This window comes from Colletotrichum acutatum, assembly GCF_030867785.1.
Source record: "Colletotrichum acutatum strain CBS 112980 chromosome Unknown BDZ83scaffold_71, whole genome shotgun sequence".
In the NCBI taxonomy this organism is placed as follows: Eukaryota; Fungi; Ascomycota; class Sordariomycetes; order Glomerellales; family Glomerellaceae; genus Colletotrichum; species Colletotrichum acutatum.
This window is the reverse complement of record NW_026849065.1, coordinates 194,816-209,689: the sequence shown is the minus strand read 5'-3', so window position 1 is coordinate 209,689 and position 14,874 is coordinate 194,816. Positions and strand designations below refer to the sequence as shown.

Below are 14,874 nucleotides of genomic sequence, written 5' to 3'. Positions count from 1 at the left end.
ACGTTCCAGAGAAACCAGAGCCCACCCCAGACATTCCCAGGCGAGTACAGCAATGACTTGGTTGCTGAAAGAGCTCTCGGCTTCTTGGATGATGCTCTCAAGTCCAACGGCAGCAAGCCTTTCTTCTTGGGTGTTGCACCCATTGGTCCTCATAACAACGGACTTGGCGGCGAGACCAGTGCTGGTGCGACGCCGCCCATCCCTGCGAAGAGGCATGAGAACCTCTTCTCAAACGTGACTGTTCCTCGCACTTACAACTTCAACCCCGATAAGGTAAGACTACCAATACTTGGTCAACATCATTCGTCGCTCACGCTTCTTCCATAGCCGAGCATGGCCAACTGGGGTCTCATCATTCCCCAGCTGAACGCCACCGAAATAGCGTACGGTGACCACTACTACCGCCGCCGTCTCCAAACACTGCAGTCCGTTGATGAAATGGTCGACGCCGTCATCAAGCGTCTCGATCAGGCCGGTGTCCTCGACAACACCTACGTCATCTTCACGTCTGACAATGGTTTCCACATCGGACAGCATCGCCTCAAGCCAGGAAAGACATGCGCCATTGAAGAAGACATCAATGTGCCCTTCTTGATCCGTGGCCCCGGCGTGCCAAAGGGCAAGACTGTGGACTTTGTCACGACCCACACCGACATTGCTCCTACGATCTTCTCCTTAGCTAACATCACCTTGCGTGAGGACTTTGATGGATCTCCTATTCCCTTCTCCGAAAATGGAATCCAAAAGGCACAGAATGACCCTAAGCATGACCATGTCAATGTTGAGTTCTGGGGTACTCAACGCGGGTATGACGCTTTTGGTTTAGGTGAGTGAATTTGACTCCGATTGCGCTGTCTCAAAGCAACGAGACACTGACGGTTCAACCAGCATCTGCGAACAACACTTACAAGGCCATGCGTGTCCTCGGCGACCGATACAGCCTGTTCTACTCAGTTTGGTGCAGCAACGAGCGCGAATTCTACGACATGAAGGTATGTCCGACTTCTAGAAACTTCCCAAATCATGACCTGTTACTCAGTTCTTGTTGTAGAAGGACCCAGGCCAGATGACCAACCTCGCCGGAAGCGGTTCAGGCCAGCTCCTCGATCGTCCCTTGTCCGTCGTTCAGGACCGTCTCGATGCCCTTTTGTTAGTCCTCAAGAGTTGCAAGGCCGAGACTTGCAGGCTTCCATGGAGGCACATCCATCCGGAAGGTGGCGTCGAGAACCTCCGGGATGCACTTGATGCCAAGTATGACGAGTTTTACGCCGGACAGCCCAAGATTTCCTTTTCGGACTGCAAAGACTTTTACGACATTGCTTCTGAGGGAGCGCAGGACACCTTGGTTTATTACGACCCGTGAGTCTCAGTTATGGAATATTTGTGACTGAGGATGGGTGCTGAGTCAGTTTGAAGTGCGATGTTTGACGAAGGTTCTGTGGACAAGTCATCGCTATCGGAAGAGCTATAGTATTCGAGACTTGAGATCAACATCCGCTGATCGGCTTTGCACCCGAGGAGCCGTGCGGCTTAGTGCCGACAGTATGAGTCAAATACGAGAACAGTAGAATGCACTCTGCGTAAGGTCGGTGGATTGCACGAGATTCTGAGGCCTGATATGACGAATGTGAGAAAAAGGCACTTTGCCCATGCTAAGAGCCCGGTCTCGGTCCGGTCACTTATGCCGATCGCCTAAGACACCGAGGTGTCTTGAAAAAATGGGACAAATCCGTATACTCTCATTGGCTCTCCGCACTTTTGCTTAAAATGCCGAAAGCCGTCAACGTCTCAATAAAAGACCTAACTGCTTCGCATTCTTCACCATTAGTCATTGTGATCTCCTCAAGAGTCATTAGGGTCAAACGCTGTAAATTTGTTCCCGTGGTTGCTCGTCTTCAAAAGGAAGCAGGCTCCGTGTCATAAGCTATAGACGTCGGATCTCTTATCTAGCAATTCAAACTACCTTATGTTCAGTCCAGAACATCGGCTGCTTGATTACCTTGCGTTTGAGCTCTGTTCTCAGGATCGATGGCCACGAGAATTTCAGATCTCGCCCAAATGGACAGCGATAATTACGACTCCCAGTCGGGCAATGATGTCGAGAAGTATTCTGCGCCTTCGGCATGGCCACCAACCGACCGGGACCCTTTCGAGGTATCCTTCGATGGGATCGACGACCCTTTTTGTCCGCATAGCATGTCACTGTTTCGGAAGTGGGTCATCGTTATAATACTATGCAATGTAACGATTTGCGTGTAAGTAGAACCCTCCGAAGGGGATCTCTAGTCTATACCAGATGGAGCTGATACTGACCATCGAATCACCCAGTACCTGCACTAGCTCAGCATACACATCCACATACACCCAGATGAATGCCGAATTTGGCACATCGTCTCTTGTCTCCACCCTCGGACTGTCCACGTTCCTCTTAGGTATTGCCTTCGGACCACCAATGATCAGCCCTTTGAGTGAGTATTACGGACGACGTCCCATCTACCTCGGTACATGGTCTCTTTTCATCCTTTCGACAATTCCTTCAGCCGTGGCAAAGAATATCCAGACCATACTGGTTACTCGATTCTTCAGTGGTGCCTTTGGCGGTACCTTCCTCTCAGTGTCGGGAGGGACCGTGGGCGACATCTTCCTACCACACCAAATCCAACACCCCATGTCCCTTGTGTCGCTAGTGCCGTTCATGGGGCCTTGCGTGGGCCCAATAGTTGGCGGATTCATCAACTACAATATCAACTGGCGTTGGACGTATTATATCATGATCATTTGGTCTTCGATGTTGATGGCCATCATTGTATTCTTTACGCCCGAGACCTTTCACCCAATCAGGTTATACATGAAAGCCAAGCACCTCCGCCGGCAGACTGGCGACGGCCGGTATCGAGCGCCGATGGAGAAGAAGAGCGGAGATGTTCAGCCCTCAAAGCTTTCCATCATCGCAGCCTCCATGCTACGACCTTTGCAATTCAATTTCTTGGAGCCCATGTGCCTCTCCCTCAACGTATACTCGGCCATTCTACTTGCTATACTATACTTATTCTTTCTGGCGTTCCCACGCCTCTTCCGAACAGAATATGGAATGAATCTGTGGCAAGGTGGTCTTACATTCCTTGGCATTATTGTCGGCATGTGTTTGGCTGCAGCATCATCACCAGTCTGGTCCAACATCCGCACGCGACTTGTGGAGAAGCACGGGGCTAGTGAGCCGGAGTTTCGACTACCGCCGGCCATGTTGGGCGGGTTCCTGATACCGATCGGCTTATTCTGGTTCGGCTGGACAATAAGCCCTGATATCCATTGGATAATTCCCATTATTGGATCTGGCGTCTTCGGCTGCGGGTAAGTTAATTGACTCCATTGAACATGTACAAATTGAATCGGGGAGATGTCCATAATCTTCCTTACTTAATAGTTATCCCCTTATCGGAGACAAGGAAGTACTTTGCCATATTTAAGCTAATCATTCCGATGTTACAGAACGGTTCTAGCCTTCACTGGCATTTATACCTTCCTCGTATGTTGGAGATGTGTCCTTCTATCTCATGATTTTGTATTACTGACCACACTTTCAGATCGATGCATACGCAAAGTATTCTGCATCGGCATTGGCGTCTAATGGACTGACTAGGTGCTTGTTCTCTGGTAAGTCTTGTATTTTCACTATGTCACAAGCTTTTCAGCCCTCTAACTCTGTGCGACTATTCCAGCTGCGTTTCCATTATTTGGCGTGCAGATGTATGATAAGCTCGGTCACCAGTGGGCAACAAGTCTTCTTGCATTTCTTACAGTTGTTATGATGCCTTTCCCTTGGCTGTTCTTCAAGTACGGCAAAGCTTTGAGAGGGAAGAGCAAGTTTGCGCTTCACGACAAAATGTAAAGCGACAGAGGCAGTCCAAAAATATATATAATTGTAAGCAATGTGCAAGTGAAGGCTGTACAAGCTTTTTCGAATTTGGCTCTGGTATGGGAAGAAGTTTCCAAACTAATAGTATGTTCCCATGATAAGTTCACTCACGACAACGCACTCTTCCCGAAGAGTCCTTCGATATACTTTCTCGTCTCTTGGATGTCACACCCCGCAAGGACCCATCCATCTGGACTTTGCGCAGCCGGTGCTCCTGCTGAGACTCGAGGAGGTTGAGTCGGGTTCTCCTCACTTGTGTCGCACAAGGCCGGCAGAAGTCTCATTGCGTAACTACTACGGTCCTTGCTCTCGTTGTCAAGATATTGCATTACGATTGCCATGTGATTCGCGTCTCCTAGCTCTAGTGTGGGCGCCGGTTTCCCGGTAAACTCTTCGATTAGGATATCGCGAACACGGGAGTAAGCTAGAGAATGGGTCTTAGTCATATTGTTCTCCTAAAAGCAAGCTGACAATGACTTACATCTTGGTGAGTCCTGTGCAAACTGTTGACTCGAAACGGCACTCTTGAGCATGTTCAAGATTTGAACTCGTAGAGTCGTCTCCTTCAATCGAGATGACACAACCTGAGTCATGAATTCCTCTGAAGCGGGTATCTGTTGTAGTTTCGCTGCTTCGTCTGCGTACTTGTTGGCTAGAGTGATGAGGCCGGTCCAGAAAGGATCCCGCAACGCCATTAAGATGTCTTCTTCAGGGAAATACTTCCTGCACCAAGACAGATCCTGAGAGCCAGCTCCGGCGTTGGCGAAAGAAGGGACGTTCTGGGTAAAGATCACTCGAGCGCTGGGATGCCTGTTGCTAAGGCGCGCCTGAAGGGTCTTGTGAAACTGAACTTGTCTCTGTGATAGAGCTAGTCTACTCGCTCGGTCCATGTCGTCGGTGGCGATGCCTTGTCGGGAGTTGTACCCAAAGAAGAGATGGTAGATGTTGATGTTGGGCAATGCATTGATGAATTCCCAGACGTCATTATCTTCACAAGGCGCGACCTGGAAGATGTCGACGGAGGAACCTCTGCCGACTTTGACGACTTCTGCCATTAAAGACTCTCCCGTTGCCACGGGAAGCTCTTTGGTAGGTCGAAGGTTCTTGTACCAGCTTTCGTGGGGCGCTGCCTGACCCAGAACATTGGTCCTTGTCTGAAGCCATGCAGTTCGTGTTTCCCACCCAGCTGGTAAGGCGGGCTGATGCTTCTCGGCGCGGGTAAGATACTGGGACATCGCAAGGCCCATTTTGCTGCGTTCTTCAGCGCCTGTGAAGACTAAAATAACGCGGTCGTACTGAGGCTTAGTAGGGTTCTCGGCATTAGTTTTCATGAGTGCAATAGCAACACCGGCCTTGTCGTCCATTTTCGAATCCGTTAAGACAACCGCTACCCTAGCCGCCATGACCGCATGGCTAGCGATCCAACAAAGGACTGCAAAGAATAAGAAGTGACGACTCATTTTATTATGTCGAGCTGACGATGCTCAATGTTCACTTCTCTCAAGACTGAGCCAGATTGGCGTCACTGATCAGTGCGACTAGTCTAGGTACTTTATATAATCAGTCGGCCTCACAGCATCTGCTTTCAGGTGGGCAACTGGGGCCCACGAAAGGTCAAGCGTCGTATTAATCAATGATCAGGTAGTATACCATATGATTCGCCACTCATAGACTTCTATCACAAAGTCTATTATGGAGACGACAGATTAGAACCCAGAGCTTGTTTGCAAACATCAGCCGGTCAAACTTTGTGACGAGCAATGGGTTCTCAGGCAACTTCTATTAAGTGTGGAAGTTTATTTTATTACTCTCAAAAGGGCCGACCCGCCGTCCCGGCCTCTCCGGGGGCGGAGTGCACGATCATAATCAAGTAAGAATCTGAGAAACACTTTTTCGTACAAATATGCGCCATTACCCACATCGGGTGTCAATTCTCGTTGTAATGATGCGCCAATGTCTAGGCGCGGCTCCCGACCCCATGCCACCCATGTCTTAAGATCGACTACTTTGATACTGATGAACGCCTAACCTTGCATTGACTGAACGGAAGCAAAATAGACATATTTTAATCATTGGTAGTAACAAACATAGGCTCTCATCTTAGAACGAGGGTGTCTTGGCACCGAAAATGAAATTTGAAATAACTTGAACGTTTCTTTTCCGTACCTGAGATGGGAGACGCTCCTAAAGCAAACCGAACTCAACCTTAAATAAATCGCAGTTATTCAAACGATGCCTACATCTTGCACACGATTTCTGTACACGGCCGAAAGCCTCATCGCCACCAAACCACCCAGCGCGATCACACTCGCTGCACTCTTCATCTCGAGAACATTGAGGACTACACCAACTTTTTGTCTCAGCCAGTTTCGAAGCTCAACCGTGACCAAGGAATCCGTTTGCAGCGGCCTTGTCAAGTCGACTTCCTCATCTTGTCGCATCATGAAGCCCCGCAATGCTGCACCAATCTCCCCAGCCAGGAAGTGTTTCGCCTCGTCAGATTCCAGCTGCGAGGGATCCAACACACATCTCTGAAGATAACCTTTCAGAGTGCTTTCTGATTTGTGTTGGTCGATAGGACCATCTACAGACACAGTCTTTGCTAAGAATCCGGCGCGTGGATCTTGCTGCCAACCGGTCCTGTTTATGGAAGACGAAGACCGCATTCCGATGGCAAGCTGACTCGAGTTTAAGTAGCCTTCAATCGAATGCAATAAGGCTTGCGTATGGATCCTCTTCTTCGCTTGAGATCTGTTAATCATTAACTCCATGGCATCAAGGAGGTCCTGTTCATGAAGACAATGCTGAGAAGTTGAGCGAAGAGCTTCGAGGCGATTGGTCTCTCTGGCAAGAACACCGATGTCTTCCATGATACCGATATCGAGTACAGAACATACTAGTCCCTGAGAATGCCGGTATTGAACGAACGCATCGAGGAATGCATTTGCAGCAGCATAGTTGGCTTGTCCAATCTGTCCTCCCAAACCTGAGAGGGAGCTGAAGAGAAAAAAGAAGTCAAGAGGATCTCTCTGTGCTTGGAGAGCGTAGTGGAGGTTCCAAGTTCCTTGTACTTTTGGTGAGACGGTAGTATGCCATTGCTCAAAAGTCATGTCGGCGAAGTGAACATCCTGTGAGGTAGTAAATATTCATTCAGAAATCAGAAAACGCCAGAAATAGGACATACCTGGAGTACCATTGCAGCGTGTAACACACCAGCAATTGGAGTAGTTGCTGAGTCAACCATCCTCACCACATCCGTCATCTCGTTGACACTACCAGGAACGGCTTGAACCATGCAGCCTAGAAACTCAAGCTCGTTGAAATATGCTGAGTGGGCGACATCTTTGGCAGATCTGGAAAAGAATATCAAATGACGAGCCCCCTTTTCGATGAGAAATCTTCCCGTGGCTTGACCCAATCCTCCAAGACCGCCGACGATGACATAGGTTCTATCCGAACGGAGAGCCATTCTTCGTCGTAAGGGAAGAGCTTGGAGCTCTGTTTTGCTTTCAGGCATCTTGATAACAACTTGGCCGATCCGCCCTTCACTTTGCAAGTACTTGAAAGCTGACAGCATGTCAGAAGCTGGAAAGACTGTGATGGGCTGCGAGGGCTTATTGAGTCCAAACTTGTGGAACAAGAATGCCTGCTCCAGAAGACTGCAAGATTTCATGTTAGTGAGTTAAACTTTGGATGTGGGAGATCTCAAGACTAAAGTAAGGTCTTGGAACAAGGACATACCGAGTACTCTCCTCGGGCTGGTGAACTCTCAATTCCTCAAGGTCAATGTTCACTAAAGTTCGGTTGCGGCAACTTTTCAAAATATCCGCCATCTGACCTCCGCCATGTCGTACTTGTACCATCGTTCCAAATGGCTTGAGACATGCCCAGCTCTCCTGTATTGATTCAGGACGCGTGCTGAAGACGATGTCCACACCCCGGCTATTTGTCTGGTGTAGGATGTTAGGCACAAATGAGGTGATGTCAGAGCTTAAGATGCGGTTGCTCGGGATACCGTATATCTTCTGGAGATATCGGGCTTGTGTTGTATTCTCGGCCGTGCAGAAGATCTAAGGCAGAGTTAAGTCAGGCTTTTATCCCGAATAGGTCTGCGCGAGGATGGACTTATGGAGCTTACCTCTGCACCGACCATTTTTGAAACTTGGATAGCAGCTAGACCAAGAGCACCCGGCGTCGAATGAATCAGAAGAGTCTAGAGAGTCAGTAGATGCTCAAGTAATGATGTGCTTACATCGACAAGAAGAGCCTACCTGGTCCTTCCTCAACCTGCCAAGCTCCATAAGTCCATAGAGCACCGTGCTATAAGAGTAAGGATACGAAGCAGCCTCTTCAAATGTCATTGCGTGTGGAATCTCTGCACAAAGAGTCTCGGGGACGATGATTGTAGTAGCCAAGGAGCTACTGAGGTTGAACGCAACGCGGTCACCCAATCGGAATCGACAGGTCTTTGACCCGACAGCTGTCACAACACCACTACCTTCAAGGCCAATTTCGGCACAACCGCTACTGCTGTCTGTGAAGTGAGCCGATGAGATTTTTGAGTCCTTAAACCGATGGTCAGTGTTCCGAGCCTTTCGAGTCATTTCTGGATCTTTCAGTTGACGTACCTCTGCGTTCAGACTAACAGCTTTTACTGAGACTTCCACATGATCATCGCTCAGCATCGTGGCTTCTGATTCTTCCCATGTTAAAGATTGCAATATTCCGGGCTTCTTCATCCTCAAAACCTTGGGTGCACCCTCGCATCGTTCTCGTAGGTCGTCGGAAACCTTGACAGAGTGAAATCGACATATTTGAATCGACCCCCCGGAGAAAGCATATTCAGAATCCGCCTTAGTGCCGCCAGTGCTGCTACGGTTGCCAAGAGACTCGAAGACAGTGGTCATGGCACTCCATCCGCTAGTGTCGTAAGATTCTAGTTCAAGGGTAACCAGGTCAATCGACAATTCTCTCCGGATGCTGCGGGTCACACCCAGTGTCAAAGAGTACCTTGGATCTTTGCAGTGAATTTGAGAGGCTGCGGTGATCCAAAGGAACCTCTCATCCTGCGCAGAAGACAAAGACTTCTTGAGGTTTTCCCACTGAATGCGATCCATGTCATGAAGGAAGGGGCCTTCCAGATCTAGCAGACACACGACAGCCTGACCATAGGGCAGCTCCTGCCCAAGGGAAAAGAACTGTAGGCAAATACCGTGGGATTCTAAGTCTCTTGTTGCTGCAACAACCAGATGATGACTTGGGTCTTGACAGATGATGCTGGCCTTGCTCATCTTTGAAAAGTCAGCAAATGGTGTGGCGACAGTGACCCTGCTATGCTCTCCTGCGAAGGTAAAGGTTGAGGCATTGTCGAAGCCAGCGTGACTTAATTGGCTCAGCAATATGTCAGGACAACCCAGGGAGCCGTAGCCGAGATCAAAGTTGGTTGATAGCCCGTATGCGAACCGGAGAAGGTTGGACTCGGGGTTCGCATGTTGAAGAATCAGATGACCTCGCGGACTGAGCAGTCTCCGCATATTGATTATGGAGACGTTCGAGAAAGAGGATAGCGTAGGTTCGGAGATTATGAGATCGAAAGATTCTTCCGAGAAGCCCTGCGATGATGGATCTATGTCAATCACCAACTGCTTGTAGGTAACAGCTGGTGCTGACTCGTAACGGTTTCTCAAAGACTTTGGCGGCTTTGAGGAAGCGCCGGTATAAACGTAACTACCATATGGGAAGTTGATGTCATCGGAACACAACAGCTTCGATAGCAAGCCATCGCTCTCTCTCGCACCTATGTGTAAAACTCTCAACCCTGGATTCTTGTGCCCTAAAAGTCGAACAAAGTCGGTGAAGTCCACGTTAGCTATGAGGTTGGCAGCTCCATCGAAGTGGCTGGGCTGTGCGAGTGGCTTGATCGCATGGGGCAATCCGGAGAAGCAGTCTGCGCCAAAGGTATGCACGCGGAAGATCGATACAGAGGCATCCAACGCAGGAGTCCGCTTGCAAGACTCTGTCATTTTCCCGATAGCCTTGAGTCTTGTCTTGTGATTCATCGTTGCGATGTCGAAAGCGTTGAGGACATCTGCGTACTGCCCAGTCATAGCCTTGCGATATGACGCATCAAGCCAACTCTTGTAGTTCACAAAGTGAGGTTGCGTGGCAGGAAGGAACTGAAGCTGAGTTCTCAGATCAACGATGCAGGCCAAGACCAGTTCATTCAAAACGTTGTAACTGGCATCCATTTCCCGACGGCGAAAAAGTTGAGTCGCCTTCGTGAAGTTGATGTCTGGCATCCATTTCAAAACGACACCAGCATGAGGATCATCTGCTACTTTGTCGCTAATAACTCCACCGAGTTGAGTTACTTCCAAGCCAGAGATCTCGATCACGACTTGTCCATCAGAAACTCCAATGATATTGCTCTTGGCAATTGCTTCAGCCTCATTATCGGCACTAGCGACAACATTGATCTGTCCGGTTGGTCGAGCAACATACACCTCTTGGATATAAGTGGGAACAACTAGTCCCTGAACGTTTCGCTCCAGACCACGGGACTCGGATATCATTGCCACGTGCATGCTTGTGTCGAGAGTAACTGGATGAATTGAATAGGGCGAGTTGGTGTAGCCTGCGAGCTTGCCATCCAGTGTTGCAAAAGCCCTGGCTTCGCTAACATGTGAACTGACATTGGACAGACCCCTGAAGTTGGGACCGTAGTTCAGACCATGTCTTTTCCAAGTGTTGTAGAATGAATTTGCTGAAGCTTGACGTGGCAGGGCAGGCATGTCAGGGACAGCATGCCTCCGATCTGAGCCGGATCTGCACTGACCAAAGATGTGGCTGACCCATACTTCGCTCCCATCTGCAAGTGAAGATATCGAGAAATCGTAAACGATCTTCTTGCTCGAAGTCTTTGACCTTGTTGGATTGAGTATCGTCACAACCTCGACTGTCTTTTCATCCAGAGTCAAAGCTGCCTCCATAGACACAGCTTTCAATGTGAAGTCCAAGGACCCGTGGAGCTGTCTCAGAGCCTCTCCTATCATAGAAATGAAACCAGACGCAGGAAATGTGATTTTGTCCCTAATGACGTGTTCCTGCAGCCATGGAACATCCTCGAGCCGTAAAATACACCTCCAAGCAGGGCAGGCGTCCGAGATCTCCTCGACGCGAGAGCCGAGAAGTTCGTGGTGGTCGAAAGTTCTGAACCGCCAACTGCGAGAAAGTCTACTCTCTTTCCAATACTCCTCATCGTAGTGCCATGGATATGTCGGAATATCTGTTAGAAACTGTCCCGGTGGGTTGACTGCAGCCATGTCAATATTGACGCTGGCCACCCAGAGCTCCCCCCCAGTCTTCAGAACGGCTGAAACAGCATCCTGGTTGCGCACCAGCGTTGGTGTGTATTGTGCACACATGTTTCTGAAGCTCAGGATTTGACGAACCGGCCCGGCAAGAGCTGCGTGTGGGCCAATCTCGACGAAAATTGGAGATTTGAAATCGTCTAGGACTCCTTGTACCGCTGTATTGAATAGAACAGGTGAGATGACGTTGCGGACCCAATATGTGTGAGACATGTCTGTGTTCTTCTCTCCTGTCACAGACGAGTAGAATGGAATTCGCGGCTCCTTGTTTTGAAGCAGTCCCTCTAGACGGGACGTAAAATCTGCGGCGGCAGTCTTCATATGGTCTGTGGTAGGAATGAAATTAGCCGGGCGATCACGTTCCCAGACCAGAAGCGGTGTACATGAACTCACGAGAGTGGTATCCGCACTCAACGCGGAGCTTCCGAGCAAGAACATCCGGGTGCTTAGAGCTGAGGTCCAGAAGAATCTCCTCAAGAACATTGCTCTCACCTGACAGAGTGACATTTGACGGAGAGTTGTCACAGCCAATGATGACACCTGGGCGAAGAAACCGCTCAATCTGTTTTCTGCCGAGACCAACTGCTGCCATGCTGCCGTTGTGTGCAGCTTTGATGAGACGAGTGATTTGACCGCGGTGATAGGCGATCAAGATAGCCTCTTCAGCTGTAATTGCGCCAGCCGCATAGGCAGCAGCGGTCTCGCCCGAAGAATGTCCCACTACTGCAGCTGGCGTAACGTCCCATGAGCGAAGTAAATCGACAAGCGCAACTTGGATTGCAACCAAGCATGGCTGCGAAAACTCTGCTTCGTGGAGACGACTCTCTCCTTTTGGAGCAGACAGTAATTCTGTGAAGTTCAGATAATTAGTGTTTTTTCATCGAGCTTCGTAGATAGTGCCAACCTCGTAGTGTCCACGGCGGAGGATCTGGAAGACCTGCAAGAACTCCATCCATGGCATCGATCCTGTCTTTGAACAAACCCTCTTGTTCTAGAAGTTCTTTACCCATTTGAGCCCATTGAGCCCCTTGGCCCGTGAAGACCCACACTAAATCTGGCGATAATGTTGTCGCTTTGACAACCGATGAAATCTGTAAGGGACTGCTACCGTTGGTCACACAGAAAGCTCGATATGGGTGTGTCTCTCGATGAGATGCCAACGAGTGTGCGACGTCGCCCAAGCTCTCCGGACTGCGACCCAAATAACTCTGAACCTTCTGGCTCAAAGCAGCGATGGACTTGGGATGTTTGGCGGAAAGTGGCAGAAGTTGGTGTCTTGAAACGCCGGGCCCTGAGCTCAAGCCGTTCGTTAGGGTGGAAGTCGATAAGCCGAAGCAAGAGGCAGATTCCAGCAAAACCTACGGAAATCAAATTGTCAGCTCGAGATTTCTCGATACAGACTCTATATTAATCAAATCGGATACTCACGTGAGCGTTGGAGCCACCGATACCAAAGCTGTTGACTGAGACTCTCTGATCTCTGTCAGTTGGCCACGGTACAGGCTCTGTGGGAACTTTGAGTTTGGCACTCTTCCATGGAACTTCAGCCAAAAGTTTGATCAGTAACTGCGTCCGGTAACGTTGCATTTCAATGTCACTTACTTCGAGGATTAGGAGTTTTGAAGTTGATGTTTGGTGGTATGGTGGAGTTCTCCAATGCCAGGACCATCTTGATCACACTGGAGAGCCCAGAAGCCCCTTCGCCGTGACCAATGTTTGGCTTAACCTGATAAATCACGTAAGTAATCGTTCTCGAAAACTTCTCTATAGTATCCCATTACATACTGAGCCGATGTATATACCATGATCACCCCAGATGTTGGCCACTGCACTAACTTCCAAAGGATCTCCAACCTATGCACGAAAACATTCAATTAGCAAGGTGCGCACCTCTTCAGAAGTTCCTGCTATAAAACTTACCAAAGTGCCAGTCCCGTGACACTCTACCATCGCAGTCTTGGACAGGTCGGTGACCCCAGCCATCTTGTGTCCTCTTCTCATGAGTCTTTCGTGGATATCAGGGTTCGGCGTTGTCAGTCCTGGGGTTCTGCCATTTCCGGCAGTGCATGTGGACCGAACCACTGCCCTGATAGGATTGCCATCGCGTACTGCATCCGACACCTTCTTGATGTAAATGGCAGATATACCTTCACCGCGTGCAAATCCATCAGCTTCGGCGTCAAAGCTTTTACATGCTGTTGACGGAGACAGAACTCCATTTTGCTGCATAATGATGGTATCCTTGGGGCTGAGAATGAGGTTTACGCCCCCAACTATGGCAGATGAACAGTCTCCGCTGTGGAGGTCTTGGCATGCCTGATGCAGTGCAACAAGAGATGCGGAACATGCAGTTCGAACAACGACGCTGGAGATTTTGTGAGAAATTACGTAGAGAGAACCCATGGTTGAAGACTCACCTCGGTCCTGTAAGATCAAACTCATACGAAGCCCGATTGGCAATGATGTAGTCTCCATAAACATCAGGCCGAACCTGTTGGAGGCTCTGACCGTCGCGAGACTCAAGCTGACTCCAGTCTTCTCCCATGGTTCCAACGTATACCCCAATATCGTGTCCTCTCCATTTAGTCGAGCCCGAGTTCTCAAGGGCTTCGTAGGCAACCTCGAGAAATAGACGTTGCCGAGGGTCCATGAGTTCGGCCTCCTGTTTCGTGAAAGACCAAAAGCTAGGGTCTACATGGGCCAGGTTGATGTCATCGAGAAAATAGCCAAACTCACTGGGAGCGTGAGCAGCTTTCTCACGACCATACCAGGTGTCGACGTTGTAACGACTCTTTGGGACTCTGCAACGTCCGCTTCTGCCATTGATGAGGAGGTCCCAGTAGTCGGTAGCGTTATAGACGCGTCCTGGGAGTCTCATGCCCATGCCTATGATGGCGATAGGCTCATACAGACATGAGTCTTGATGGTTCTCATTGCAAATACCAATCATTGCGGGATTGGTGCTATTGATCATGGTGTCTAGTTCATGTGTTGAAATTGATAACGCAGTCCACTTTGCCAAATCACTACGTCCTACTCGTAAAAGCTACAACAGACACACTGCTTGATTATATGCGGGCTTTTTTGACAACTCTGTAATTCGTTCTCGAAAAAACCTGCTAGAGTGTTACCGAAATAAGAGACATGGCTTACTTCGAGGCTAAAAAGTCCAAGAGTGAATCAGCCTTTGACATTCCAATAGCGTCAGTCTAGGCATGCAAAGAGTTGGCGGCTAATTCATGAAAACTTGATTACATTGGCTCTTATCCGGTGCTCTTTACAGTCATGATCGCGAATCAGTACGTAAGGGAAACTTCCGAGGTCCGCACATCTGTCTATGTGGCCTGTGATATTCATGAAGCTGATTCGGTCGGGAGAGGTACGGCACAGCAGGAACACGAAGTTGACCCAACAATCCAACCGCATTAAGCTCGCAGCCCGACGGCTTCGCATATCTTAGGTCAGACGGGACTTCGGTGTGGTGGATATCTTTCAAAGTTCTCACCAAAGCTGAGGTAAGGTCTCCTCCCTCGTTGGTTGCTGAGTCCACAAATATGCACAGTTCAGACTTGTTGGAGGGAAGTGTCG

At 49.3% G+C, this 14,874-nt stretch overlaps 4 protein-coding genes across 4 annotated transcripts; 2 read left to right on the top strand and 2 right to left on the bottom strand.

Annotated features, from left to right (window-relative positions):
- The first annotated feature begins 270 nt into the window (after positions 1–270).
- On the top strand, positions 271–1,786 carry BDZ83DRAFT_627547 (alkaline-phosphatase-like protein). The gene is made up of 3 exons (XM_060508642.1): positions 271–826; positions 889–992; positions 1,052–1,786. The coding sequence occupies exons 1-3, from the start codon at positions 334–336 to the stop codon at positions 1,361–1,363; spliced, it is 909 nt and encodes a 302-aa protein (XP_060363089.1). The 5' UTR covers positions 271–333; the 3' UTR covers positions 1,364–1,786.
- A 272-nt stretch (positions 1,787–2,058) lies between these two features.
- BDZ83DRAFT_581738 (major facilitator superfamily domain-containing protein) lies at positions 2,059–3,889 on the top strand (the record flags this gene model as incomplete). The annotated part of the gene is made up of 5 exons (XM_060505484.1): positions 2,059–2,255; positions 2,329–3,351; positions 3,490–3,526; positions 3,585–3,654; positions 3,720–3,889. 5 exons carry the CDS (start codon positions 2,059–2,061, stop codon positions 3,887–3,889), a joined length of 1,497 nt encoding a protein of 498 aa, XP_060363088.1.
- A 134-nt stretch (positions 3,890–4,023) lies between these two features.
- On the bottom strand, positions 4,024–5,280 carry BDZ83DRAFT_581808 (uncharacterized protein; the record flags this gene model as incomplete). Its single annotated transcript, XM_060505491.1, has 2 exons — positions 4,024–4,340; positions 4,398–5,280. 2 exons carry the CDS (start codon positions 5,278–5,280, stop codon positions 4,024–4,026), a joined length of 1,200 nt encoding a protein of 399 aa, XP_060363087.1.
- An 861-nt stretch (positions 5,281–6,141) lies between these two features.
- Positions 6,142–14,260, bottom strand: BDZ83DRAFT_753920 (beta-ketoacyl synthase domain-containing protein; the record flags this gene model as incomplete). Its single annotated transcript, XM_060514413.1, has 13 exons — positions 6,142–7,044; positions 7,101–7,575; positions 7,658–7,986; positions 8,055–8,129; positions 8,188–8,481; positions 8,545–11,612; positions 11,680–12,135; positions 12,191–12,644; positions 12,715–12,827; positions 12,889–13,012; positions 13,072–13,140; positions 13,207–13,651; positions 13,704–14,260. 13 exons carry the CDS (start codon positions 14,258–14,260, stop codon positions 6,142–6,144), a joined length of 7,362 nt encoding a protein of 2,453 aa, XP_060363086.1.
- Between the last annotated feature and the right edge of the window lie 614 nt (positions 14,261–14,874).